The 27,842-nt window shown below is 41.7% G+C and overlaps 1 protein-coding gene across 1 annotated transcript in view; it reads right to left on the reverse strand.

Annotated features, from left to right (window-relative positions):
• MALT1 (MALT1 paracaspase) overlaps positions 1–22,785 on the reverse strand; it is a 29,869-nt gene extending 7,084 nt beyond the window's left edge. Inside the window, exons 1-12 of the mRNA XM_086628961.1 lie at positions 22,625–22,785; positions 20,679–20,845; positions 16,450–16,571; positions 15,177–15,327; positions 14,360–14,538; positions 13,784–13,880; positions 13,019–13,051; positions 11,326–11,352; positions 10,143–10,175; positions 8,138–8,341; positions 2,173–2,350; positions 761–835 (exon numbers count right to left, since the gene is read on the reverse strand). Coding sequence (XP_086485087.1) covers positions 761–835; positions 2,173–2,350; positions 8,138–8,341; positions 10,143–10,175; positions 11,326–11,352; positions 13,019–13,051; positions 13,784–13,880; positions 14,360–14,538; positions 15,177–15,327; positions 16,450–16,571; positions 20,679–20,845; positions 22,625–22,785 — 1,427 coding nt within the window. The remainder of the gene's footprint in view (positions 1–760; positions 836–2,172; positions 2,351–8,137; positions 8,342–10,142; positions 10,176–11,325; positions 11,353–13,018; positions 13,052–13,783; positions 13,881–14,359; positions 14,539–15,176; positions 15,328–16,449; positions 16,572–20,678; positions 20,846–22,624) is intronic.
• Between the last annotated feature and the right edge of the window lie 5,057 nt (positions 22,786–27,842).

The raw sequence follows: 27,842 nt of genomic DNA on the forward strand, positions 1-27,842 counted from the left end.
ACCTGACTTGAAAACTGACAGAAGTTATTTTGCTTTCTGCTTAAGTAACCTCTTCAAAAAGTTGCAGTTGTAACTTTATTCTGTACACCTAGAGTAAGAAACACAGGGGCCAATCTATATAGTACTCCTCAATAATTCATTAATTTATATTTCTAACACTTTTTTCTAGAAATTTAACTTACATTAACAGAGGAGACACATGAACGAAGAAGGTACAGCACATAGGTTATAGTTCACCAGCTGCCCCACAGTACTTGACCCTCTGTACAAGCTCAAAGTGCAGCAGGTATCATTAGAAATACACAGGACCTAATTCCCTCTTCCCCATCAGCACAAAGAAATTAAAACATTATGGGTCTGAGGGTAAAATTTGCTTTTTTTTTTTTTTCTCCTCTGCGTTTTTCATCTCTAATAAGTAAGACTTAGATGAACAGAGCACTCCTACAAGTAACCATTAGAAAAAGGTGAGGAACACTGACCAGCAGTTTCTGGATTGCTGAATGCAATGTTCTCAGTGGCGTATCTGAACGAGAACATTAAATACTGGGAATCATTTCATACGCATTTCCACACTCACTTAGACTGTGGAATGATTCAAAGAAAAAAGTAAAAAAAAAACAGTATGAGGACACAGAAAGGGATATAGATTACTGGTCCTTTAACATCACAATATTTTTCTGTAAAAGATTAGCTATACAATCTCAGTGGTCACTTCTGGCTTCAAAACCTCTGTGGCATGGCAGGAGAAAAATTTCCTTACGTTGCATATCCAAAAACAATGTTGGCTGTAACCTTCAGAGCATCCAAGATAAGAATTGTGTCATCATATTCATTTCTGCAATAAATGGAAACACAAAAAATTAAAATAACAATTTGCGAACTAATAATGGTAACAAATTCTACAGTTGATCAAAATACTGAAACAGTAATTTTTTAGTGCCCTACAACTCTGGAATGAATTCTGACTGTTGAGACAAAACCCAGCATAATCAACATTCTTCATGAAGACAATGTAAGGACATGGTCAGATACCATGCACTACCCAGACAAGGGCATGCTATATTGACCAGCATAGTGCTTGGCAACAATCTCTTCAAAAATGACTGCTGATAATAGTCATTTTAGGTCATAACAAAAAGTATGTGCATTTTTATTTTATTTACTTTTTTCCTTCTGAAACACGGTGCCTGCATAGTTAACATGAGGCGTATATAGCTGTATTTTCTATTCGGACAGCAGATTGTGAAGCTGAAACGTGCCACTGGTATTTCATTAGCAGTGAAGTTTAGAGGCTCTACGAACACTAAAGCACCAGCAATTTTCTAGTATGAAATACTCCTTAGAGACCAGTTTTCAGAAGTGCTGACTGAAGGGCTGATATCAAGCGCAAGGTTAATCAGGCATAGTAGTCCCTTAACATGGAAAGAAAATAGTATTTTGTTTAGAAAAATCCAATAAACTAGTTGATTTTTAAGCTCTAAATAAAGATACAACATCCCCAGCATAACAGCAGCCCACAAAATCCATGTCTCTGAAGAGTTCTAAAATAAGCACTTCACTGGAGCCCTTGTGTCCAATTAACATGCCTTCCATCAGCTGGATTCTCCCTCCTCCCGTAATGATGAAGATAGCTAATGCTGCAAGGGGCAAGGGTCATTTTTCTTAAGATACCTAATTTCACTGTTATTTAATAAGACTGATGCTTTGTAACTTTTAAACATCAAAAAAAAAGAAGAAATAAATGTCATTGCCTCTTGATTTGAATGACATTTATTGTCAAGGTACGGTGAATTCTCAGCCTAGACCAAAGATGTCTCCTCAGCGTGAAGTCCAGCTTTCTCTCGAGATGATAGAATCATAGAATCATAGAATGGTTAGGGCTGGAAGGGACCTTCAAAGGTCATCTAGTCCAACCCCCCTGCAAGGAACAGGGATATCTCCAACTAGATCAGGTTGCTCAGGGCCTCAGATCCCTTGCGATTCTCTCAAAGTGGCTGTTCAGTTTTATTTGTTCATTTTAAAAATAGTCTCGGTTTTAACCTGCTGCTGCAGTGAATAAACTGAACTTCACAGCTGGTTCCCAAAACTACAGTCATTACACCTGCTCCCCCTATCATGAAGCAAAAACACCCCTCAACCATCCAATGTCACTTGACTATTCACGAATTGTACCTTTTCCGACACATATCCAGTAGGAATACATTCAGTCCCGTTTCTTTTTCCTGCATTAGTTTGAGGATGTTCTGCACACACAGACAGTTTGCAGATCGGTAGGGATTTGGAGCATCAATAGGAACCATGAAACTGTTTCCATAGTTTTCATAGCCATGGCCAGCATAGTACAACAAACCTGAGAGTTCAAACAGACATGTGACTGAAAACAGTTCAAGGGCACATTGGAACATTTCTACAAATGTTAGCACGGTCCAAAACTTCATGCACTACGTCCACACTAGGTGTCTGTGGGAGATTAAGATCATTCACGCTACTCCAAGCAGGTTTTTTTATACTGATATGCCTTTGTCAACACAGGAAGGAAGGGGAGGCAGGGGAGAACAACACAGAGACACAACAATTTACATCAAAAATAAAAAAAAAAATCACTCATGCATGTTTATATCAAATACACAAAGTTAAACATTCTTAAAATGCTCTTAAGTAGTCATGACCTCCAACAGAAATAATCTGCTATGTGTGACATATAACTAACAGATCTGAACAAGGAGCAGTGCCAACTGGAAACATCTCCTCATGTGCAATCCCAAAGCTCCGAGTAGCAGAGTCAGTGCACGTTTCAGAGACAGAAAAAACCCACTGAACAATCTGGATGGATATTTTTATTTTCTTTTTAAATGAGATGTTATCATCTTCAAAATTATTCTTCTTTATTGTTTTTAACTTGCCATCAATAATTTGCAATTCTTAAAAGCACTTAAAAAAAAAACAAAAACCAAAACCACGAAAAACCTTGCTTGCACTATGGGAGCATTTTGCAAGTTTTTAGCTTTGCTGTTTCCTCTATACAGTCAGTTTCTCAATTTGTTTTTGTCTTTTTTATAGGGAGGGATAAGAAATATTCTTACATTTGGAGGGAAAAAAGATTATTCTGTAATCATTTTTGGTGGGACTTCAGAACACATTCCTATTATCAAACAACTCATTTTTAGTTGACTGCATCTACATGTCTTTGCAGTTACAACTCATGACTCTGGTGGACCTACTAAACCATTCTTTGCTTACCTAGACACAAAAGATTATCCCACAGTCATCTCACTCATGTGTCAACACACAATAGTTTACAATATTTTCAGATTTAAAATCTTCAATAAAACATGCAATAGTTTTCTATAAAGAAAACATATCATGGAATTAAAAAAAACCTTTTCTTAACCCTGAAAGAGGGAACTGCAACCTAAGGCTTAGATTTTGCTTGTATGAGTAAAACCATCTAATATTAAAGTTGTATCAATTTGCATTAAGATTAGATGATCTCAGCATTAATAACCTCCACTGCCATAAAATGCAGTCACCACAAGCTCGTAGGATTAAATGGAATTTTCCTATTGTCTGTTCCTAGTGGTGTGGTTTTTTTATCTAAGGCAAGTTCCACCTTCTAAAAAGAATTTTTATTTGTCTATACAAAGCAGTCTATGGGTCAGACCTTCGATTAGTATATAGTGCTGCAGCTGAACAGAAGTCAACAGAGATATGACAATTCACACTAACTGGAGATGAGGTCTTCTTATATCGTTATTCTTACTAAAAATAGCTGTGAAATTTATGTCACTGCAAAACTTAAACATTCAGAAAAAAACAAAGTAAGTCTTACCCTAACATACTAAACCGATCTACGTTTAAATCAGCTTGTGTAGGTAGGTATGCTGGATGTTTCACCTTCTCATCACAGATACCTACAACAAACGACGATACTTCTCTCCCAGCCCTGCACCTCTCCTGAAGGACCACCAAGGTAGAACCATCACCCTTGAATTAAACCTTCGGTTCTCTTTTGCTTGTAAGCTCTCACGTCCTTAACGGCTGCACCGAGAGCCTGCAACCCGCTCCATTCAGCCAACGGCGCGCGAGTTTTCTGGGACACACGCACAGCCGGGAGAAGCAGCCAGCAAGCGCACGGGAGGTGCACGCCAGGATGCACAGTTTCACTCAAACAAAGAGCCTCACCTGCCAGAGTCTTGGAAAACAGCAACCACTTTGTTCAGTTGCAAGTTCGATTTCTGAGGGGCACAGAATTTCAAGTACATGATTAAAAACCTAAACAAATAAAGTTACTATTGGGCTACTTAGAAGATTCCAACGGTTACTTGAGAGCAGGCAGTTTCAAGAGAGTTACAAATGAAGTGCCAAGTGCACGGCTCCATATCAGATCCTAAGTTAAAAGGAAACGCTTAAATCTGATTTCCACAGAGTTTGCATCTGGACCTACACAGAAGTTATATTTGAGATTATCTGTACCTGAGTGTATGTTAGCTGAGTAATTGGACTGACTGAAGGAAACGAGTCTCTAATGCAAAACACGATTTATCAGACTATTTCCTCAACGAACAGAAATAATCTCAGAAACAACAACTACATTTCTTTTATATTGCTGGCAGATGACTCTGCTATGATTATTTGGTGAGTAACTGCAAGAGTTAATATGTTGAGCTCAAGATCAGAAATAAATCTCCGCATACTCGGAGTAAACATGTTTGGAGGGCCTCATTAGACACTTTGACACAACAATTTTAAGTAGGCTCAAGTTCCTCACAGACGTCAGCATTTAAGTGATACCTGTCTCTCTCTCTCTCTCCCTATTTTTTTTTTTTTTTTTTAAAGAAAGCAGCCTATTTTTAGCCTTTAAAGCATATGGGTCTATGCTTTTACCCTTTGCAGAATACAATATTAATTGCACCCTACATTTAGAACAACATAACTAAGACATTAGAGGAGACAGTATTAATCACTTTGTTTACTACTCCTGCTCTTTAGGAACAGTATCTGCAGTGCCAGTAAGCAGGAATTACACAAAGTCGTATCAGGCATCATGAATATGTGTAACAAGGACTAAATGGAAGTAGCCACTATGCCTCTTCTATTTGGACCTATGCTCACTAAAAATGCAATAAATCATTGTTTATTTGTGCACTGACAGCATCTTTTATATGCTTGAAGTCATTAATAGCCACTATCCAGAAAGAACAAAGTGACCATTTAAACTGAAGTAGTTATTGCCAAACACTACCAAAAGAACACTCTGCTTACCTTTCACAAATATCAACTTGCTGGAAAAGCACAACTGCAAAAATATGTCTTTTAAGAGCTTTCATTTGGTGCTGGTGAGAAGCCTTCCAGCACTTTATTTTCTGAATTCATTTCAACAATTACAGAAAAAATTGAGAAGATGCAAGAATCTAAAAGCTGACTCAAATGTATAAGGACATCTGTTTCCCAAGGAACAAAAAAAGAAAACTGCTATCAGAAAGTCTACTAAACTCTACTGCCATAATTAGTCTTCATGTCACGCAAGCTTTAGCTCTGACATAAACGCCCAAATGTCAGATCAGCCAGTTCTGCACAGACAGAGCATCAGGTAACACACCATTAAAAAAGTCATACTAAGAAATAATCTGACCTTGTGTTCCAAATAGGAATCAAATAATCTTCTCTCGGGTGAGTGTTACTATAGGAGTTCTGCCATTTAAATAGGACAACTGGCAGAACTTTTTGGTCTCTGTTCTAAATAATTTCTGGAGTCGTTTATGCAATCTTAGCTTTTAGAAAACTGACAAAAATAGTGGCAGTCAGCAGCAAACTCCTCAAAGCCCAGAGAACAACTTTTCTTACACTCCGAGTCAAGTCATTCGAGGCATTTTCCACACAAGACATGAAGGTTTTGCTCTGTGCATCAACCCCATCACGCCCTCCTGCAGCTAGCACAGCCACCACTTCTGTCTTGTGCTTTGTCCCTCAAAATAAAGTTTATGCAAGACAAGAAATCCCAATATATGAGTAATCATCTAAGAATCACCGTGTATCAGCAGTAGCAATGCACACCAGGCTCAAGCGGTTAGTCATTATCCCAGCAGAAGGCATTTCCTGTGCAGTATGTGGAAGAGAGCTTAAAATTATTATTAACATTCTATTACAGGTATCTTACAAATGGATGTTTGACTCAAATAATAAAAACTTAGAGGGAAAAAAAAAAAGAGAGATGCGTTAAGCACACATCTTTTAGTATGAATACTTTGCTTAATTTGTCCTGCTATAACTTAAACCAATACTGATGAGATGGGACAGCACGATCATTAAAGTGATGCTGTAATTTAGAGGTGAGAGCCTCAGATTTTTGTGAGATGTTATTTTTAAGTCTAAAGAGTTTAAGAAAAAGGAGAAAAAAAAAAAGAGGAATGCTGCCTGCTTAAGCAGCATAGTCACTATCAAGCTTTCCATCTAATGTGCAAAGACACGTAAATTTTATACTCTATAGTCAGACCTTCCACAGAGCTGTGAATCAATAGTTGTACCCGAGTTCTGCCCAAACAGGAACCTTAATATTCAACTCAGTGAAAAGTCTTTATTATTGACAACTGCAGAAAGTCAGAACCTGAAGTCCACAGCTCAGCAATTTCTCAGTTAATGCCTTTCCCTATGCAAGGTATATTCTGCAAAGGATAACATGAATTCCTCTCTGTTCTCTTTTGCTTCTTTAAAGTGCACAGACATAAGAGAACCACATTTTCATCTTACATAAACTTCTTTTCAATTTGCTTTTTGAAATAGAAACCCAGGTTTGCACAACTCACTCTCACTCCCCGTCAAGGACGTTATGAAAAACTCTGTGCTTGCCAGGCCAGCACCACCATACGGAAAGGAAATTGCTTTTTTTGAAAGCAATTCAAAATTCTACTCAGCCTGAAAACTAGGCAAAAAAGAAGAGGGCAAAAAAGAAGAGGGCAAAAAAGAAGAGGGCAAAAAAGAAGAGGGCAAAAAAGAAGAGGGCAAAAAAGAAGAGGGCAAAAAAGAAGAGGGCAAAAAAGAAGAGGGCAAAAAAGAAGAGGGCAAAAAAGATGAGGGCAAAAAAGATGAGGGCAAAAAAGATTGCAACCAATCTATCGAGTGTTGTGTCCTAACTCTGAAGCACAACGTTTTCCTCTTGTTTCTGTACTGCACATTGCAGTCTAACACCTTTGTTGAGAGAGATGCTTTGCTACAATGTCCCGCTCGCCGTCCCCCCAACCCACCTGGTATCAGCGTGCAGCTCACTGTCACGGCAAAGCAGAGACCCCTCTTCCTCTGCTCGTTACAGAGCCGGTGAGCGAGGGCTAAGAGAGCAGAGCAGCCCCTCCCAAAGAGCATCGGAAGGACGGAAATCCAGAAGGAAAGAGCATTCTGCAGACAGCCAGTACAGACAGGGGATGAGTGGAAGGGTCACACCAGCAAGCCCAGAACATGTTCCATGCTCTACTTGGGGCTATTCCCCACCTCCCCAACAGAAACACAACTCAGCAGTCTAAGTATGCGGCGGGATTGGCCAGCCCGAGCTAAGACACAACCTGCAGGCATGGCGAAGGGAGGAGGGCAACGGAACAGCTTACAAAGAAGGTGCTTAAGGGGTCTCCTTGGGACTGCTGACCAAGACCACGTGCAGTCTCACATATTGCAGTTAGCTTTCAACTACTCGCTACTGGCTCATCTCCATAACACACTAGCGCAGGTGACACAGACTCTTGCTCCAAAGACTACTACGAACTAGCACGAGTGACTTCCTGGTACAAACGTGCACCTTCTGCAGCGCACGCTGTCAAACACGCCACACAGACGCAGCAGCTTTTCGCAGACAAACGCACCAGTGCTACCAAACAAAAAAGCGCGGTGCAGTTTTAGGCAGGGCTAAAGGAAAAAGTTCAAATATTTGATCTGTTCTAAAAATAAAGAAACAGTAACATTTTAACCAAAGCCAAAGGATGCACTGGTAGGTGTTTTTAACTTACTTTTCCCATTCTACATAGATGCTATTTACCATGAAGTTTGTTTTGCTGTCACGTACAGTGAGCTGGCAGAGGTAAACACCCGATGTCTGTGCACTTGATACATCACAAAACTGACTTACTTCAGAAGGGGTATCACATGTTCTTACCATATACTCCTTTGTCCAAGAGAAGTAAAAATTCATCCACCGCATTTCGCATCTCGGACTCAGTAAGATCCAGCAAAGAAACAACTTTGAAATCTAGCTGTCTTAGCAAATTGGTCAATTCATAGACATCTACCATCGGAGCCTTCAGCTGAGGGTGATTGCGGTAGCTCATGTTTCCTATTAACAGAGCTACCTTGTCTGTTGCTGCAAAGACAAAGGAAAACCAAAACTATGTTATGTTTATATATTCCATGGGTTCAATACCTCTAAATTTAATTTCTTCTAAAGTGAGAATTGTATCCAATCTCACTTCAGGCACAGTATTTTACATGATTTTAAAAGTCATCCTACACCAACAATACCGCTCAAGTCCCTTCTCATCCAAAAAAAAATTTCAGCATGGTCTGACAATCAACATATCTGAACTGTGATGCATCTCAGACTGGATAATCTGTCAAGAAGTGAGTCACTATCTCTCACTTCTTTATTTTTCCGAAAGCAGAGACAATTACTGAACTCCTCCATGCCAGAAGAAATTTAACAAACATGAAAGCTCTTATGGCAAGTTGCCAAAGGTATGGCCAGTATACTTTCCCAATAACCCCCAATTTTCTTATGCTTCCTAAAACAAAAAAAAAAACCCATCACACACAAAAGACCACTTTCCCTTTTCCATCTCCTATGTCCCGTCTCTCTAAAACATGGTACGTTTAGGTGGAAACTTTTACAAGCCAGACGTGAAAAGTCTTTTTTCTGTTTGTCTTTTTAGTGCTGCTCCAGTTAAAAACAGAGAGATACAAGAAATTTACAAAATTCAGGGTGAAGTCCACTGATATTCTCACAGTCTGAGACACGTTCCTTTTGATTTTAATAAAGTCTAAAGCAATTCTGTCCTAAGTAAACCAAGCAGCAATGAAAGGGGACGAAAGTCACATGAACAGAAACGCTTTAGAGATCACTAGCCTGATTTTTACTCAAAAATTGCACACTAAGTTACAGAAAGGCACTCATTCAAAGCAAGGCATCCCCTCCCTGGTTCGTCACTTCTCCTCTCCAATAGGAATTACTGTCCCACAGCTCTGGTGGCCAATGTCCCAAACCTGCTTCAGAATCAGCAGCCCCGCACAGCCAGATCCAGAGAGAACCTCTGTCCGTGGCCTCGATGTCCAACATTTCAGCTCCTTCAAACAAGGTGTTTTCAACATTTTTGCAGCTGGAAAAACTCCAAGGTCTTGAACAGTGTGAACTCTTTTAAACAGCAGAGACTGAGTGACAGTGGCATACTGCCATTGAAAAACGCTTTTAAAAGTACAAGGTTTCTCAATAATTTAGAAAAGAGGACTGGGTAGCACTTATGCTCCCTCCCACACTGATGAACTTGAAAGAGTGGTGAAATTTTGACAGAGGCCAGCAGCCTTTCCACCTGGTTTTGCATCGACAAGACAACATGCCTGACCACAGCCAAGTCTACCATGTGAATTTAAGAATGAGATTAAAAAACCCCAGTCGCTATTCTACGTAACACACGTATGCTGCCCACCTATCTATGAGCTCCAGCTCAGCATCAGGGGCCCCCACACTGTGCACAGGAAGAGCTGAGCTCGCAGGGCCAGCATACCTTTAGCAGACAGACTACCCAACCTCTTTATCACTTCATTCCAGTATCACTGTCTCCAACTGTGGAAGTGTTCAAAGTAATGGAGTAACACACTGGCTAAGGTCGTGGCCAGAGGAATTTGAAACAGTAAACCGAAAGAGATGAGGAGTTGTAGACGTGCCACCGAGTCACTAAAAATATGAGTGCCCTCACCACAGTTTACTACTGAAAGGGCACACAAGCATTATAAAGGACTACAAAACCACACAGAAGTCCCCTTCCCTGCAGCCACTTACACGCGCTACGGTTACTTCACTAGCAGTGGCAGAATAAGCAATATTCAGAAGCAGCAAAATCCATTTCCTAGATATGAAATACACACATTCGTTACAGCTACAAACTACTTACCAACAGGTCTGTGATTTGACTGTTCTTGTAGATCTGAAATAGATTAAAAGAACAGATTGTCCATAACTACAGTCATAGTTGCCTATGTCAGAAAACGAACCGCATGTTCCATACAGCCACAGTCTATTGGTACTGCTTTGCCTGATACACTACTAGTTTAAGACAAAAAAAAGTACTTTCTTTTCCTTTGGTGGAGTTTTGGGGTGTTGTTTTTTTTGTTGTTTACCTGATTTCCTTCACCGTTGCTCAACAAACATAGCCTAATAATATATGAACAGCTAGTTCTATAAGTTAAAAAATATCAGATGCTTACAGTAGAATTTTGAATCTCACAAACTGCACATCAGCATTTTCAGTAATGTCTGAAACAGCTCATCCTCTCCAAATGAAATGCAGACATGCAAGATGGGGGATGCTTAGCAGGGATGACCATCTCCACGTGAAAATTCTTTTATTTTGCACTTCGCAGAGGGACAGCAGAGACAACGCTGCGCTAAGAGGAACAGGCAAGCAATACACCAAAGCGGCACACTTTGGATAATGTTCCGTATCACGACAGAACCACTTCAGTGACTAAAACCAAGTCTTGGCAAAATACAACATGTATTCAATGTTTAAACCAGGAAATTACATGACTGTTGTGATTTGAGATTTTGGGAACACTGTATCAGGGATAATCCCTTATCGAGCACTACTCCAGATCTACGTTTCTATAATAAGCAACAAACAGGCTTCAAATCACATAAATTCGTGATGGAGCAAGCTAAAGAAATACATGAACTCAACATCTCATGGGTGACAACGAGCCACCTCCTACCTTTTTCACCTCAATCATCTGAAAAAGCAGCAACATACTAAAACTTAGACTTCAAAGAAGCCACAGGCAAGAAAGCAAAAGGTAATTCCTTCTGTATTTGCGTAAGTATACATGCAGTATAAAATAGGAGCTTTGTGTGATTTTTACAAAGATAACAGCAATCCTACAATTCACTATATTCTTCAAGTTAATTTACTGGAACCAGAAAACTGTGCTGCTCTTAACATGATATCTGCCCCTATTAAACCTCCAGTTACAAATACATCCAAATAATGTAAACTATATTCTGTAACCCAGACAAGCTTCAGTGATTTGTAACATAAAACAAACATGCAAAACTGAAGTTCTTCAAAACTTATCACTTACCTGGTTTTTGAAGATCACTCAGATCTTCTGTGAAGAAATACATCAATAAAATAATAGTTTAAACAAGAAGAAAAAAAAAAATCATTAATAAAAATACAATTGTCATGCCATTATTAATAGAAGCCAAATGTTAGAAAACAAACTATGTTTCTAAAATAGTTTTGGCTTTGCATTTCTGTAAATCTAACCTTTCATACGTTTATTCCACATGCAGAGAAGAGAAAATCCTTCACTGATATACTAAGCTATGCTACACACAGCATTATAATATAGTAGATCCCAAAACAAAGGGAGAAACACACACTATGCCTCAATCCCACAGGCATGCAAGCAGCTTGAATGAACAAGGAACAAGATACCACAATCATCCATTTGAAAAATAGATGTTTGAAGGACTGCTGAAAAAGCAACATCCTGAGCAAGAAATCTTACTTCGTAAAGCCACGTGTGTTCAGACTCAGATACAGTTTTCAAACACCCTAAGCTACCGCAGGTCTCACCCATTTACTCTGAGAACCCTGCAAACTCTGGAAAAGAGGAATAATGTATCTGAAGCACCGGAGGTCTCGCAGAGCAGGGCTGCTGCTCGCAGCGGAGCCCTTGGCAGACCTCCTAGGCCACAAAAGCAGGCGCGTACCCCCGCGTGGCGACTGTAGTGACCTGAGGTGGTACTACTGTTACTGTAGTTAGTAGTGGAATGATGTTGCATCCAAGCAAACTGTAGTTTGGGTATAGATCCCCACAGATCATACAGCGGTCACCTTCTGCTTCCAAGGGCAGTGGAATCACAGGTGGGTAGGAGGCTTCTGCACAGCACTCCATCAGGAGCAGCTATGCCATGGCAACGGCTGACACCAAAACGTGTGTCACGTGCACACGAGTGACAGTACACAATCCCCTCACAACATTAAACCTTTCACAAAAGGGCTGAAGGGGAACATCAGCTCTGGTCGAAGTTTGAACAAGAAATGCTGCAGAACATTTAATTCCAAGAAAATTCTACAATTCTATGAAAAAACGGGGTAGGCAGCCATTTATTGTACTTCACAAATGCATTTGTTTCTCCATTGTCGGCTGGTAAGCTGGGGGAGGGCCTGCTGCAAGCTGCCCTACATCTTTACATACGATCCCCTAGATCAGTATCACAGACTTGGCGTGCTCAGTAATCAAGGGATGGTATCAACACTAAAAGGTCATAAAATACTATTCCTCCCCACTGCAGCAATGCAAATGAGAACAAAAATCGTCCCAACTAGGTTGCTGGAAACACCTGTTGCAGGCACAGAGCTGACAGTGGAACTAGCTCCATCCAGCTCTCTAAGGTCACCCACGTTCCTAAACGTAGTCAGTTTTTCTTGCAAGGATGTTGCCTCCTGAGCCCAGCAAAGAAGTCTCAAGATCTTTACATTTCACTAGAAACTGTAAAGACAGAGCACAAAACCAGTGCAAAAATAAAAAAACTTTGAATACCACAGAAGAAGAGAGTAGCTTGTTTTTTCTTCTGTGTGTTCTAGATCATGGTACCGAGGCAAAGAAGAGAGAAGTACATGCAGAGGGAACACGGCATCACACAATTGTTTTAAAATAGACTGAAGCTCTTAACCCACACATGCTTTTTAGCAACATGCTCAACAACCCGTCATCCCCATGAGTAATTTTTAAAAATCAATTCACAACTAAAGATTTACTTTACCTTCCGTGCACTCCACTGCCATAGGTTTCTTTCCTTGTGTTTTAAGGGAGGGGAAAAAAAAATTGGAAGACAATTGCTCTCAGTTATGAGAGTTAGCACACAAAGTGGAAGACGAAGGTCACTTCCAAGCTTCTCTGCGATCTGGCTCATTTTGCAGCAGTATAAATCAGCATTGGCCACCACACTGTATTGCAATTACTACTAAAATTCAGGACTACTAAACTAGAATATTTCTTAGGATAGAAAAGAACTTTTCATATGAATTACGCAATAGTATTTCCAGATAGATCTGGAAACTATACGAACAGATCTTCTCCTTTTAGTTTACTGCAAATACATGCACGCACTGGATATAAGTTATATCCAGCATTTATTCTGCTTGCTATGAATAACCTCACCTGTCCTGATTTCTGAAGGACTCAGTGTAACACAGTTTGTATCACCAACAGGGTTAAACTGTTTTTCAGTTGTCAAAAACCATAAAGAAATCAGCTTGCAATCTGCTGACAAGCCATATACATGCTATCAATGCTAAAAAGTGGTAACATTTCTAGGCTGGCTACCATAAGAACCCAAAGCACTTTATAACTGATAAAGCTCTAAAATTCCATTTGCTGCAAGCAAGCACAGCTATTTGACAAATGGATAAACTAAAAATACAGATGGCATGTGCTTGGCTGAATACTGAAAACTTCTAAAATAAATTCTAATGATAGGGAAGAAACTGAAATCAGCTGACCCATATCAAACCGAAAAACTCCTTACCTATAACGACTTCTATCTTCTTGCTGTCTTGATCTTCCTGGTCATTGAATACGTGACACCAGTATGTCCCTTGATGTTCCACATCCACAGAAGTTACCTACGCAAGCATCGTCACAGTCATTCCGCCAGACCCCAAACGAATACATTTATCAGTTTCATTAAAGTCCACATGCAAGAAAGAGTAAAACTAAAAACAAAACCTAAAACAAATCCAAAAAAGCTGCTGATACCCTCATCCTTCAGTAAGCTGGACAGTACCTGTGTTATAGAAATGCTTTCAATAATTGAACAAAGAATGCAAGTACGTCACACCAATCCAAAATACACTATACCCTTACATCCCTTACATCCCATGACTACCCCCTGAAAGATGTTCAGGATTCAAATTATGGACCCGAGAGCGTCAGAACAGTATGGGCAAGTAAGTAATAGAACAGGAGAAATACTCACAGTGAGCACTTCCATAAGAGGTTATCAAGGCTACAAAGAAGATATTTTCTTCAAGGAAGCTTTATGTGATAAGTTAAAGGCGGTTACACATTAGCCTCCCAAGGCCAGCACTTTGTAGAAACTTACCATGTAGACATTTTTGCTCCCATTTGCTAAGGGAAATCCATTTCTGAACCACTGGTAATGAGGAATTGGATTTCCAACAGCTCCACATTCTAGCACCAAAGCATCCCCCACCGTCAGGTTTTGTGGCTGAGGCTGAATACAAACGCGCAACTTGTTTTCAGGCAAGCCGATGAAGCTCCCTTAAAAAAAAAAAAAAAAAGAAAAAAGGGAGAAAAAAGCAAAGAAAGGGTGAGACAATCTAACCACACATGGCTTAGTAAGAATTGACAGCTTATGGCCACATCTTCCTGTCACTACAGACTGTTGCAATGAAATGAAGTTACTTTTCCTTTAAGAGTACGCTAAAAATGAGCAGCAATGGCCTTCTAGTTCTTCAGTTGAGAAGTAAAAATGAATGCACATTAAATACACCCTAGAAGTAAAAAAAAAAAGCAAATCCTTCTTTGCATTACTTATTCCTGCCTGTAGGATTATGAAGCCTCCAGAGAAAGCAGCAAGTACAAAGAAGAGCAGTTCCTGAAGGACAGACTAAGGACACAACCTGTGCGCAACTGTGCACACAGGAGTACACCCGAAATCACTTAGTTTTAGCATATCCCTGTTCTTCTCATTCTGAACTGAGCATCAAACCTTATGGCAAACATCCTAAAAAAGCCCAAAGTTAAAAACAAACACCGGCCACTGGCATGTCCCCACATAGAAAGGTCTTTGGGAAAGAAACCAAGCCCTCTTTCACAACTGTGCAAGAAAACAGGGACCCACGTTCCTCTAACAACTGGAGCACAGACTTTCAGAAGACAGTGTTTTTGCCACTCACCATGAGATGTACCCTGGAGATCACAAACTTCGAGTCGTGCCCACCGGCTGAACACAAAGGCAGATTCACTGTTCACTCGACAGATGTAAAAGCCGGAATCGTTTACATTCACCGGATTCAAAATCAGCTCTGGAGAATTGCCATGGGCAACCTGAATTACAGGCGAACCAAGAAATACTTAAATTTAGAATGACTTACTCTAAACCAGGATCAAACATTAGAATATTTATTTCAATGTCCATAACGCCAGTGTCAGTTCCTTCACCTACTTGAAACTTTTGGATAAGAAAATCTTGTTCTACATATTTAGTAGCTCAGAGAAAGGCTTTCTTCCAAAAATAATTCATACGCCTCTATTTAAGAGAATTCTGAGCTTTTAAGCCAGTTGAAAAGCTCTTCCTGAAATTAATAATTTTTACCTTTCTCCACAAATAACTCCGAATAATTTCTTAAGCACTACTTCAAACAGCATGTGTGCTACATTCAGCTCCAGTCTTAATCAACTGTAACCAAGAAATTGTAATGTTCTTTCTATATACTACATCTATAGTTTGACTGCAATGAGCAGAAATGACTGTAATCATATTATTTCAAGTCATGTTCTAGGTGATCTAGACAAACTTTGAGAAAGGTGTAGGAAACGAGTTAAAAATGTCACGTCCTAACAGCAATTTAAAATACGATAAATTATTGCATTTTTAAAAATAGTACTTAAAATAACATGAAGAAAAAAGTGCATTCATCTTGTAGAAAGACAACAAGGGGTTGGGCTAAGCGCTGCCATTCCAATTCCAGAGATACCAGCTCACATGTATTCCAGTATTTTACTGAAGACGACTGTGGAAGCACCAAGTACAGGCCTTCAACCATTCATCCTCAGGAAACCAGCTTCCATGTGTCCAAGACCAACGGCAGTTGGCATTTGTTCCAGCGTGGCAGTTTCTCAGTGGCCTGTGTTAAACTTCTCGGTAGGCTGAGGGACAACTACACTTCAAGTTTCCTTACTGTCACATTCCAAGACTAGCCTCCAAGGATGAAGTGGTCTGAATATAAGGAACCATCTTACTGTTTTAGCACATTGATAGGGTCATTATGTAACATTTCTTACACTTCTATTTTTATTAGTATATATAGCAATCTTCTCTCATTGTAAATAAGAGTAACAGTCTTTAAAAAACCCAAATATTCTTAAAAAACACAAGTATCATCCAAAATCATTACCTATTATTTTCACCATTTAAAAAACCCCCCTACATTCCATATCAATTAGTACCTCTTTTTCCTGCTTGAACCACTGGTAATGCACAAATGGGTGTCCCGTTGCCCAACAACATAGCTTGACAACCTGACCAGAGACCACCACTTGAGAGTCTGGCTGGACAACAATCTTTATACCTTTAAAAAAGAATTCACATATTGGAAAATCATTAAGAAATACAATTCCACAATTTCAATTTGTATTTAAATTGTCCTTTGACCAAAGAAAGTTTCTGTCATTAAATACACTTGAAAATAATTTGTAGTGTGCATACATGCATTTCCAACTAGTTATATGACTTCAAGACATTCAAAATTGTCTTCCATCATGCAAAATGCATCCTCACATTGATCAGTTCTCTACTGAGTTTACTGAAGATTTAGAGTAGTAGATCATTCAGACATTTCGGTTTCAGGATACTTCAATCCCTCGTGCTCTCCACTCATTAAAGCAAATAATGCTTCCAACGGCATCGCAGATCCCTCCCAGTTTTAAGAGTTTGCTCACTCCTAACAATTTCTTTGAGTTGTTAATCTTCAGATTAAGATTAGGCACAGCCTGAGGGATGGATCAGAACAGTAAGAGTTAGTTTAACTACACAGTGTGTTTTTCTACTATTCCTCATGCAACCTGATAAACTGAAACACAGGTTTCAGCTTTATGCCTTTGACTCCTGCAGAACACAAGGCTGGGGTTTTCTTTTGCCAATACGCAAGGTAAAATTTTCCACTTCAAATTTTAACTGTCAGGAAATAGCATGAGCAAAATTCTGACACTGGTCTGATATGATCCAGTTATTTTCTTAACCTAGACCATCCCAGAGATCTTGTTACAGCATGATCCCAAAACCAGATCCACTGGTATAACCAAGGTCATCAGAAGAAGGTGGGGAGGACGGGACACAGGGGGGATGGAAAGGTCAACTGCAGAACAGAAAGTTTAACCTCACGTTGCTGTCAAAAAATACCTGGACCTATGATCAAGGTGTTCACTTACCTTACTGAGCTGGTAAGTCATCAAGAAAATCATTAGTTTAAAGCATTACTTGCTATGGATGGTAAAATGCATTTAACAACCCCAGTGGGACCACAAGCAATACTACACAGTAACAGCTAGTTCCTGCAATAGCAGTGCTGTGGGTTAACCCCGGTGGGCAGATAAGCACCCCAAAGTCCCTCACCCCCAGTGGGATGGGGAAAGAGGGAAGGGAAGAATAAACACAAGAAAACTTGTAGGTCACAACAAAACAAACAAACAAAAAATAATAACAATAATAGTTTAATAAGAGAAGGATGAGTAGAAGAACAGGAAGAAAACAAAACAGAACAAGTGAGACAAAGGCACTCACTCACCACCTCCCGTGGGCAGACTGATGCCTACCCAGTTCCTAAGCAAAAGATGGCTAGGCCCCCCGAAATTTCCTCTTCTCCCTTTTACTGCTGAGCACGATGTTATATGGTATGGAACATCTCTTTGGTCAGTTCAGGTCATCTGCCTGACTGTGTCCCCTCCCAGCCTGCTACACACCCCCAATCTATTCACTGCGGGGAGCAGAGCAAGAAACAGAGAAAGCTTTGCTGCTGTGCAAACACTGTTAGCAGAAGTTAGAACACTGGTGTGTTACTGGTACTGATTTGGTCAAAAATCTAAACCACAGCACCACATGAGCTGCTATGAAGAAAGTGAATTTTATCCCAGCCAGGCCCCATACAACCAGCGACAGAAAAAGCACAGAAATAGTGAACGGTACAGAGGCACTTCCTCACCATTTCCTTACTCTCAGGAACGAACAATCAGATGCAAAATACATACATATACTAATATTTTTTTAATTATTTTTTAAGAGTCAGTCTAATTTCCCTGTTTTGAGAGAAAGTAGTTCCTTCTTTATAGTTTAATGAAAACACACTGCAGAAGCTGAAAATGGTACAGTAGTAGTATTGCAGATGGATGGGGGAATAATCTTACAGAACAGTATAGAGTAAACCAGAAGCTGTGTAACAAAATAACCACAAAGAGATTGCAAATATCCTGGTACAAGCCTCAATATTATCGTTTGTTCCAAGCCTTCTTACTACGCTCTGGCAGGAGTTTTCTTTTTGTCTGCTTTTTTCCGCCCTCATGTTTAGCAGCTTAGCTGCACATCAGAACTTTTTCCTAACAGGGGATGTTTGAGGAAAGAAACCGTAACAATTTGATCAAGAGGCTGAAACCTGAGCAGAAACCCATGTGGTCAACGGACTGAAACAGAGATCGCATGACATTTGGGAATCACGTCATCTTTGCCGCCCAGGGAAGCGGGCTGTATGAGCTTTCTCCATGCACAATCTTATTCCAAAATAGTTGGTCACACAGGCAGCTACTTCAAAGTAGCTACAGGACCTGAAAATTCCCTGACCCTCCTTCTCTAAAGTAGCTTCCCTCTATACCGGATCCCTGAAGATCGCTACCTCAGTTCCCCATTTAACACTTCCCCTGCTGTTGTGCACAGTCAAAGGCAGTGGTTAAGTACAGGTTTTGAGCATCACAATCACCTAACATTAACCAAGACAAACTGGAATTATATCATTTCCCCTTAAAGGACAGAAAAACTGAGAGGACTTGCTCTTTCCAAAGACTTCCACTTCTATAAAAAACTCTCCTGATTTGCATCACTAATGTCTCTTAAGAAAGTAGTTGAGAAAAACAAATTCTCTGAAAGATTAGTATTTTGCACTCCTTAGAAGCATCACAAACATGTTCTAAGAAATCTGATTCATAATTTCTTCACAGTTCCATTTGTTTTTCTGCCATTCATTCAGCACTACACGGCTACTTCCTGTAAGCATCACAGAATTTAATGGTTCAGAAAGACAGCCTTCTGGCTCAATTTTCTGAATGATCACAAAGATACAAAATACTACTTTGATTTTCCTTGGCAAATGCAAAGCTCGAATCTTACCATCGAGAATGGCAAACTGACGTTTATGATTACCAGACTTTAAAACACGCAGTGCAAATTAAGCACTCGTAATCTTAACTGTAACCCAACTGTTGTTCTTGGCTTACACACCAGCAAACGTTTTCAGTCATTTCTGGAAACTTGGCCTCAATTACTCACACTCAGACTGAAGCGCCTAAACTGCTGCAGTAAGAGACCTGCCTGCAGAGAAAAAAACACCTCTCTGATCGTTTCAATCACCACAGCTCCAAGGCTGCACAAGGACTAGACTATAATACCACAAATTGCATATTAAGCCTTTTTTTCTTAGCCTGAGAGAAAGCTCTTCGCATTTCGTTCATTTGCAGAAGTTCACAGCATGACAAGACGAAAAATGAGAAGAAAACGGACAGAGACATGACCCAAGGAACATGGTGCCTAGGCCTTCTCACTATCAAAAAGGAGAAGTTTTAAAGTTATTATTACTACTATTTTGTGTCTTTATAGGAAGATCTTCAGTGGAGTTAATCCACTGTGACAGGTAAGTGTCTAAGCTCCGAGAGATAAACAAGTTCTACAAATTGGTTCTGAGTCCGATTCTCCAAGAGATGCTTTGTACTGCTGCAAAGCGATGTCCCAGAAGCTTTTGTGACTTCCTAGTAGGCTGAATTTCACCACATCCTGAAGGAGAAGGACATAAAAGAGGGTCCTGGTTTTGTACTATAGCAAGAAGCACTTGGTCTACAAGGTCTTACCTGTGCATTCCCTTGTGTTGCCCCACTCAAAAGACTTTTTGCAAAGAAGCAAGTTGAATGTGTTGGCAGAAAATAATCCAGTCCTGTCCTAAGTTAGTCTGTTTTTCTGTCCAATTAGCAAGTTGGACTGGATCCAACATGCACCAGAACCAACACTAATTGGACTCTTCTCCTTCAATTAGGGTAAGCTATGAAACGCACTTAACAAAACGTGCACCCCAAACAGATGGCTGGCAACACTATTTGTCTTTTTAACTCAACCATTTCAGTCCTATAAGCATCTCCTAAAGGCATAGCTTGACACAGAACCCAAGTCAGCAGAGGGAACGACAGCACCTGTTGTATCCATGCAGCCAAGTCCAAGTCTACCACAAGCCTGCTTATCTACGTGGCTTACTTTTCATCTCAGAATCATATGAGCTAATTACTGTGGTAATCATATGAATACCAATTACTAGAATTCAAACACTAAAGCTGTTTCTTTTTTTTTTTTTACTGTTGAAAACAAACACTTCAGTGTTTCCAGTGTAAAACACACAGTCACAGTGAAAGCACAAACCAATACTGACCTGAATGGCTGAGACACTGGAGAGCCTCTGTATGCTCCAGGGCCTGCAAGAACTCCACAAGCTCCACCACAGTGACACCACGATCTCCCAGTAGTTTCAGGAGACTCCAGCTGGGACTTCCTTCTGGCTCCAGCACTTGGAGGGAACACTGTTCTAAATCCAGAGGGCTACAAAATAATACAAGAAAGACATGGCATAGACCTTTTTAGTACTTTTTACTCTGCTACTTTCTGAGGAAAAATCACCAGTAGGCAAACAAAAAGATTAAAAGAAAAAACAGACATGGGAAATTCCTAGCAGATTTGGACATATTTGCAGTAGTTTCTTCAAGTTTTAGAGGTTGTACAGTGACACCTCCACAAATAGAAAGTGGTGAGTTGCATGCTACAAAACATGAGATGCTTGTACCTTACAATTCTGACCAAATATATTAAGAATTTCTAATTTTTACTTTTTAAAGTCTCAGCAGAAAAACAAGTACAGCACCTTTCATTTTCATGTGACTAATTCAGAAGCGGTAAAGAGTGAGCCAGAATCTAACTTGAAAATTCATGAAGACTTTGATTTTCAGAGTGGTTGTTAAAACAAGTGACTGCTACAGCTTAACTGATGCACACATCTACTGCCACAGCGCAGTTAACTGCTTCAGTAAGCTCCTCTCCATGTATAAACATGCATACTTTAAAATTCTGATCATAAGTCATCATGTACTTTCAATCACAGCAGAGTAAGACAACATAGACAACAAGGAAACGAATACAGCTACGGAAAGCAAACGTAAGTTTGTGTATTCTCACTAAAAAGACTCATCAATGTTTCTTTCATTAAATCACAGTGCCATGCAAACCTCGAGGTGAGATATTTTCACTGGTTGCGTAGACTTTCACAGTATTTTGCTGGATTATACAGAGGAACAAACATAGCAACAGGCCCTACAGAGGGCTCACACTGCAGTCCTCAGGTTCTATTCCCCTATATTAACAGCCATTAAAGAGAAAGAACACATCTTCATAATATGCATTCAATGCTGCACTTGAAATGCCTCATTTTTTTGAGATATCACCTTCTAAAAAAACAGTCTTGAAAAGCCACAGGAAGTCAAATGATCAGGAAGCAATCTAAAGAATGTGACCTGGGCAGAAAAAGTTGAAGAAAATGAATACGTTTACCCTAATATAGACACGAGCAGCTACAGGGTACAGCCAGCAAACGCTTCCCACGTTCCTGTCCCGGGCACGCAGTGGGCTGCACTGGCACAGAGCAAAGCCGGGTGAGGTGCCCGCGGGCCCAACCACGGCCCGCAGACTCGCACCGCGGTGCTTCCTCGCCGGCAGCCCTCGCACGGGACGGAGCAAGCCCCTTCCCGAGGCGGGCGACGTGCCCTCCATCCCGCCTGCCCCAGCGCGGGGCCTTCGGCGGGGCGCTCCCCTCCTTCGGGCGGACGAGGCGCGGGCTGGCGGGGGGACAGGCCGGCCGCCCCCGGCGGGGTAACCCTGCCCGCGGGCAGGAGCGGCGGCAGAGCCGCAGCATTCGGCTGCCGGTCTTCGCTCGAGTCCGGGCTCGCAGCGGAGCCGGTACGCAAAGACAAACCGCACCGGCTTCACCCCCGCTGCCCGCCGCTGCCTTCGGGACCGACGCCGCCCTCGGCCGCACCGCTCGCGACCCCCTGCGCCTTCAGCAACAGGCACGCTGCAGCGCGGCCTCCGGGGAGGCTCCGGCAGGGACCCCCGCCCTCGACCCGCGCTGGCACCACGGCCTCAGCCCTCGCTCTGCCGAGACGCCCGGCCCCTCCGGCGGGGCCGCGCCACACGAGCCCCCGGCCCCCGCCAGCCCCCCACCGCCGCTGGGGCCGCTCCCGCCCACCGCGCAGCCCAGGGCCGGGGCCACCCCCGAGCCTCCCCGCGCCGGCTGCCGCGCTCCTCGCCCCTCCCGCAGGCCGCCCTCACCTCAGCCGGACTCTGCCGCGGCTCCCCGCCCGCTGCGCCAGGTCCCGCCAGCCCTTGCCGGGCGCCGCGCGGTCCAGCAGCTCGCTGAGCCTCCGGAGCAGCGGCTCCGCCAGGCGACTGAGGGGCAGGGACCCCGGCGTGCTCCGCACCGGCTCCGCCATCGCCGCTCTCCGGCCGGCCCCGGCCCGCGCGGGGCGGCGCTCCGCTCCCGCCCGGAAGGCCGCGCCGAGCGCAGCCGCAGGGCGCGGAAATGGCCCCGCGCCCTTTCCAGACAGGGCCCCGTTATGCCCGAGCCCGGCGGGCCTTCCGCAGGGGAAAGCTTTCCTCCGCCCGGGAGTGCGTGCTGCCGCGGTCCTGACGGCGCGAGGGAACGCCCCAGGCTTTTGCTGTGCCCGTCTTTTGATGGAAAAGTCGAGTGTGTGGCTTCCAGGCCAAGAAGCGGCGCCAGCAGCTCTCCTGTCAGAGGCAGAGGAGTCGCGCGGGGAGACAGAGCGGGAAAAAGTCGCACAACGTGGGGGCCGGCGTCCCACCCCAGGAGAAGCGGCTTTATCGAGCTGCAGCCCGCGCAGCGCTGGCTCTTCTCTGGGACACCAGCTCCCCTTCCCGCCCGCTGCCCGCTCCCAGGCGAGCACTTGCCCAGCGTAGGGGCCAGGGGCCTTCTGTGCCTGTTAGCGAGGAAGAGGAGGTACTGCTCAGGAAGAGTCTCCCAGGGAAAGACGTTTCCAGGGCTGCTCTCCATTACTGCTAGTGGACAGATGAGTGTGGCGGTGATCGGGGGAATTCTTCTCTCTGGAATGACAGCTTGCTCAAGGCGTGCTGAAATTGCCTTAGAAAGTAATTTTACTAATGTTTTAATCATTCAAATGTGGCTGCCTCTCTCTGCACTGTGTTTCGTGTGACGGCAGCTCGCCGTGCCTTCCCAGTGCGCGAGCTGGGAGTTGGGCAGCTGTGCTAGCACAGCGCTGGGATCAAACTGGGGAGTGTTGTCTCGTGGGTCGCATTGCACTAGTGGAAACAGGCTTACACCTGCTTGGAGCAGATGACAGTATAGCAGCTTTCCTGACTTTCATGGAGTCCAGAATCTGAAAAACAAGCCGTTTAGTTAGACTTGAGGAAATTGCCTTGAGTGGCTTTTCCCTGCATCATTAACCAATAGTTTATTTCTCCTATTTTAGGTGCAAAACTAATCTGCATGGCAAAATGGACACAGGTAAGACAGTGAATTTGGCTTCCTGATGATACGTAGTTATCCACTATGTGTATGACTTAGCTGCTAGAAAATCGGGCAAATGCCTTTTACCCACCTCAGCCTATGGTCTGTGCTTGTTGGGTGTCTTCCTACAATGTCCAACAGTTAAACTACCTCAGATTGAACATGGTTTTGATTCCTGGTCTCTCATTTCCTTGGGGATTATTTTTACTATTAGGCTATTCCATAAAACGTAGGTATCTCTGCTGCTATTCCTGAGTGAGGGTGGTTGTAGGTGCTATATTTGTTGCTGAACACACCAGTTTCCTATCTCGGTGTAGATAACACTGGGAGCGAGAAGTATTTAGCACGGTAGTATCTCATAACCAGTTTTAGCTGCGCTTTCAGCAAAATGCTCAAGAAAAAACTTGGCACAAAACTTGCATTTCAGTCTTTTCTAGATCCCTTGAGCTCAGAGCAGTTTGTGCAATTCATTCAAGTTCCTCCTGTGTGAGACTTGAATTCTTGGGAATACTTTCTTACTTCAGGATTCAGTTATTTGCTTGTGAGGAACGTGAATCATTAGGTGAATTATTACATAGTGATTGTTAAAAGTTCACTATCCACCTTCGGCTTCCTCAACCTACTTGTTAGGGATCGCAGATTTTCTCATGTTCAACAGAACTTGTGTGTGCTTAACTTCAAGCAACTAACAAATTCCCAAAGCACCTGGCCAAGCAGTTAAGCATGGGCTTTAGAAAAACAGCCCAGTGCTTTATTGTGAAAAGCTAAGGCCAACACTTCCTCTCTCGCAAGGCCACGAGGAAATTCCCGTGGACTTCTTTGGAAGTAGGATGTACCCTCTCATCACTGCCAACTCTCTCTCTCTCACTCTTCCTCTGTCTGGCTGAGGTTTTCCCAGGAACAGCCATCTGCTGCATGTAATGAAATAGTCTCTCTTAAAAGTCAAACTGCTCTGTGATCGGGCTCACTACCCTAAGGTCACACTAGCAAAACAACACTGCAGCTTTCAGCTGGCCTCGCAGCTCTGAAACAACATGTATAAATTGAATGTCTTCTGTCTCGTAACACAGGGTCAAACCACAGGCCTGGCCCGCTTCTAGAGCTTAAAGATTAAGAGCAGTCAAGGGTAAGTGCGCATTTATGGTTTAAGAGGTCAAATTGTTTATACTTTTAAAAATACTCGTCTACTTTTTTCTCCTGTGTGCAAATAGAACGCGTATCATAAAAGGTACGTAAACGAAGAAAAGCAAGTTACTTTGTTCTTAATGCACTACATGAATATAGTGATTTATGCAGTTATTGAACATGAAATAGGATTTGTTATTTGCTTCTGCTGCAGTATAGTCATTTTTGCTCATCTTGACAGATTTGTTTTAAACGTGTTGTGTTTAGAATTCTGCTAAATGTTTCTGAAATTATACTCTGGTACTATTTCTACTGACTTTCAGCAAGACAAAATTGCAAAAATGGTACGGAAGCAAGCTTCCTTCTCTAAAGAATCTGTAAGCGATACTAGGTATCCTGAAATATGCATTTTATTCTTTCTAAATATATATTGCATGGCCTAATACTCATTAGGTAAAAATTTTCTCCATTCCTGAGAAAAAATCTGGTAATCTGGTAGCGTGTAGATGATTATCAGGCTAGATGCATGAATTGCTCATGCTGACAGTGTCAGATGCTTGACAAATGTTAAAAATAGATTAAGACAGGTCAGTGTGAAGAGTTGTGCTGTGATTGCTTATTTTAATTACTCTATATTAAGGTGCTTGTTAGAGATACGCAGAGCCAGCCAGTTATCCTTCTTACATTTCGCCAAAGAGTTACAGCAGCGGTGTTTTCGTTATGCTGGGGTGCTCTTTGAAACGGGTAGCACACTAAGGGAAAAGCTCTCCAAAAGCCTCCGATGTCGGAAGTTGAAGAAACACCATCAATATATTGCAGTGTGTTTGGCAAGGATGTGTTTTCCAGACATCTGCTTTTTGACCAGCCCAAACTTCTCTGATGTGTTCCTTATCCAAACCTTGTTAATACAGTAGATACACGATAATTGGTTTAGATAATACAGTATTTTGCTACTTTGATTTCTGACATTACACGCTCTTTGACAAGTATGCTACTCTAAATGTTTGATTTTATTGTGGTGTTTTGAAGGATTTATAGGAGAAGAATATGGTTATAGTTACTGTTTCTGTTCCAGCATTAGGGATTCCAGACAGAACTGAGTCGGACAGAACTCCTGTGAGATAGAGAAACAAATAGAAAATGCAGTCATTGCAAATCCTTGTGTGCATGGGTTCTCCCTGCTCTTACCTCATCAAAGGTTAGACTCTGTAGTCTCTTCAAGTCTTTCTCCCATCTTGTTCAAAGTAGTGTAGTTCTGTTTTCTTATCACAGAGATGAGATTCAGCACAGCGCTCTCTTTCCTACCAAAAAAACCTGGCCAATCAAAACCGTGACAAGGAAATAAAGAACTTCCTGATAAAGAGCTTGATCCTGATATAGGAGAAGTTCCCTCTGCCCCATGGAAACAGTTTCTAGTTCATAACTATTTCCCCTATCTTTCGTCAGTCCTGATTTTAAAACATACTTATTTTATCAGGTCTATCAAATTTAAAATAGTCTGTGAAGGTTCCTTCCAACCCAAACCATTCTATGAATTTATACTTAGAGAAATAAGAACATCCAACAGGTCTGTAGGGGCTAATCTGCTCAAATTCCCGTGCTTTGCAGGATGGTTTTTAGTCCAGGACCTGTACTGTAACTGACTTCACCGTGAAGGACTTTCACCTGTTTCTGTAAAACGTACAAACCTGAATGGCTGCTTTGAAGCCAGGAGAATTCCACACAGGGTGGAGTTGAAACTCCTGCTTTAGGACCTGGGCCTAAATCCAAGTTACTCGGAAGAGCGACTTTGGATCAGACTGGTGCTGTAGAATCATCTGCTGGGGTTTTTTGTTGTTTGTTGTGCTTTGGGTTTTGGCTTTGTTGTTTTTTTTTCATAAACTGCTGATGTATATATTAGCAATTGGCATCTACTCTTCTATTCGAAAAATAACTGCAATTCTTGATGTTTAATTTAGTAAATCTACAAAAAGGCAGCAAACGCTTCAAACCAAGTAATATGATTGCTATTGGGAGGAAACCTGCTCACTTCGGTTTGTAAATTGAACTTCTGACCCAGAGATAGAATGTGTGACAAGTCATATTTTGTTTTGATATAATTATAAATGTAGTTATCTAAGTAGAATATAATTACATTGGCTATACCCAAATAAATCTTTCTAGGTAATATGTGTTGAATTATGGAGACGTCATTCCTGTGCATAATTTTGTTAATTAGCACGTCTTCTTTGATAATAAAAGAATAATTTATTTGAAATATTACAGAGCTTGGGTTGAACTCTGCAACAGTTTTGTGCACAGCTTAAATACTTTTTCAAAATATACAATATAAAAGCACCTTGCCTGTGGCATTTTATTTAATGTTTGTACGTTACTTAATTTTACTTTTGAGTTCATTTCATAAAATTTCAGTAGAAACTGTATGAAATGAATTTTTCTGAAAATTGTGACACTCATCAATTTTTCATCTATACTGTGTGTCCTCAAGAGAACGAGAGATTTATTGAGAAGCTGGGTAGGAGTCCTCCCATGAAGGCTGCCCAGGAGGTCTCGTAAGAGCACAAATCTGCTCTGAACTGCAGTGCTGGAGTTGCTGGACTAATACCAATGTGTCTGAGAGCGCTGCCACTTCACCTGTCGTGAAGCAGTACTCAAAAACCACACCAGGACTCAAGAAATTCATGAGCTTTGACTCAAAAATCATGTGGCTTAAAAATAATACAAATAGATAGACGTCTTTCTATATTTCTTTTTGTTTTAGGACATTTATTTTTCCTGTTTTCAAGGTTTCTTCTCTGTTGTAGTGGCTGGTGGTTTAGAGATGTATTTTTCTGGAAACTGAAAATGTAGATTTTCATATTCTTACCTGATGCAAGAACC

This window comes from Tauraco erythrolophus, chromosome Z, assembly GCF_009769465.1.
Source record: "Tauraco erythrolophus isolate bTauEry1 chromosome Z, bTauEry1.pri, whole genome shotgun sequence".
NCBI classification, from domain to species: Eukaryota; Metazoa; Chordata; class Aves; order Musophagiformes; family Musophagidae; genus Tauraco; species Tauraco erythrolophus.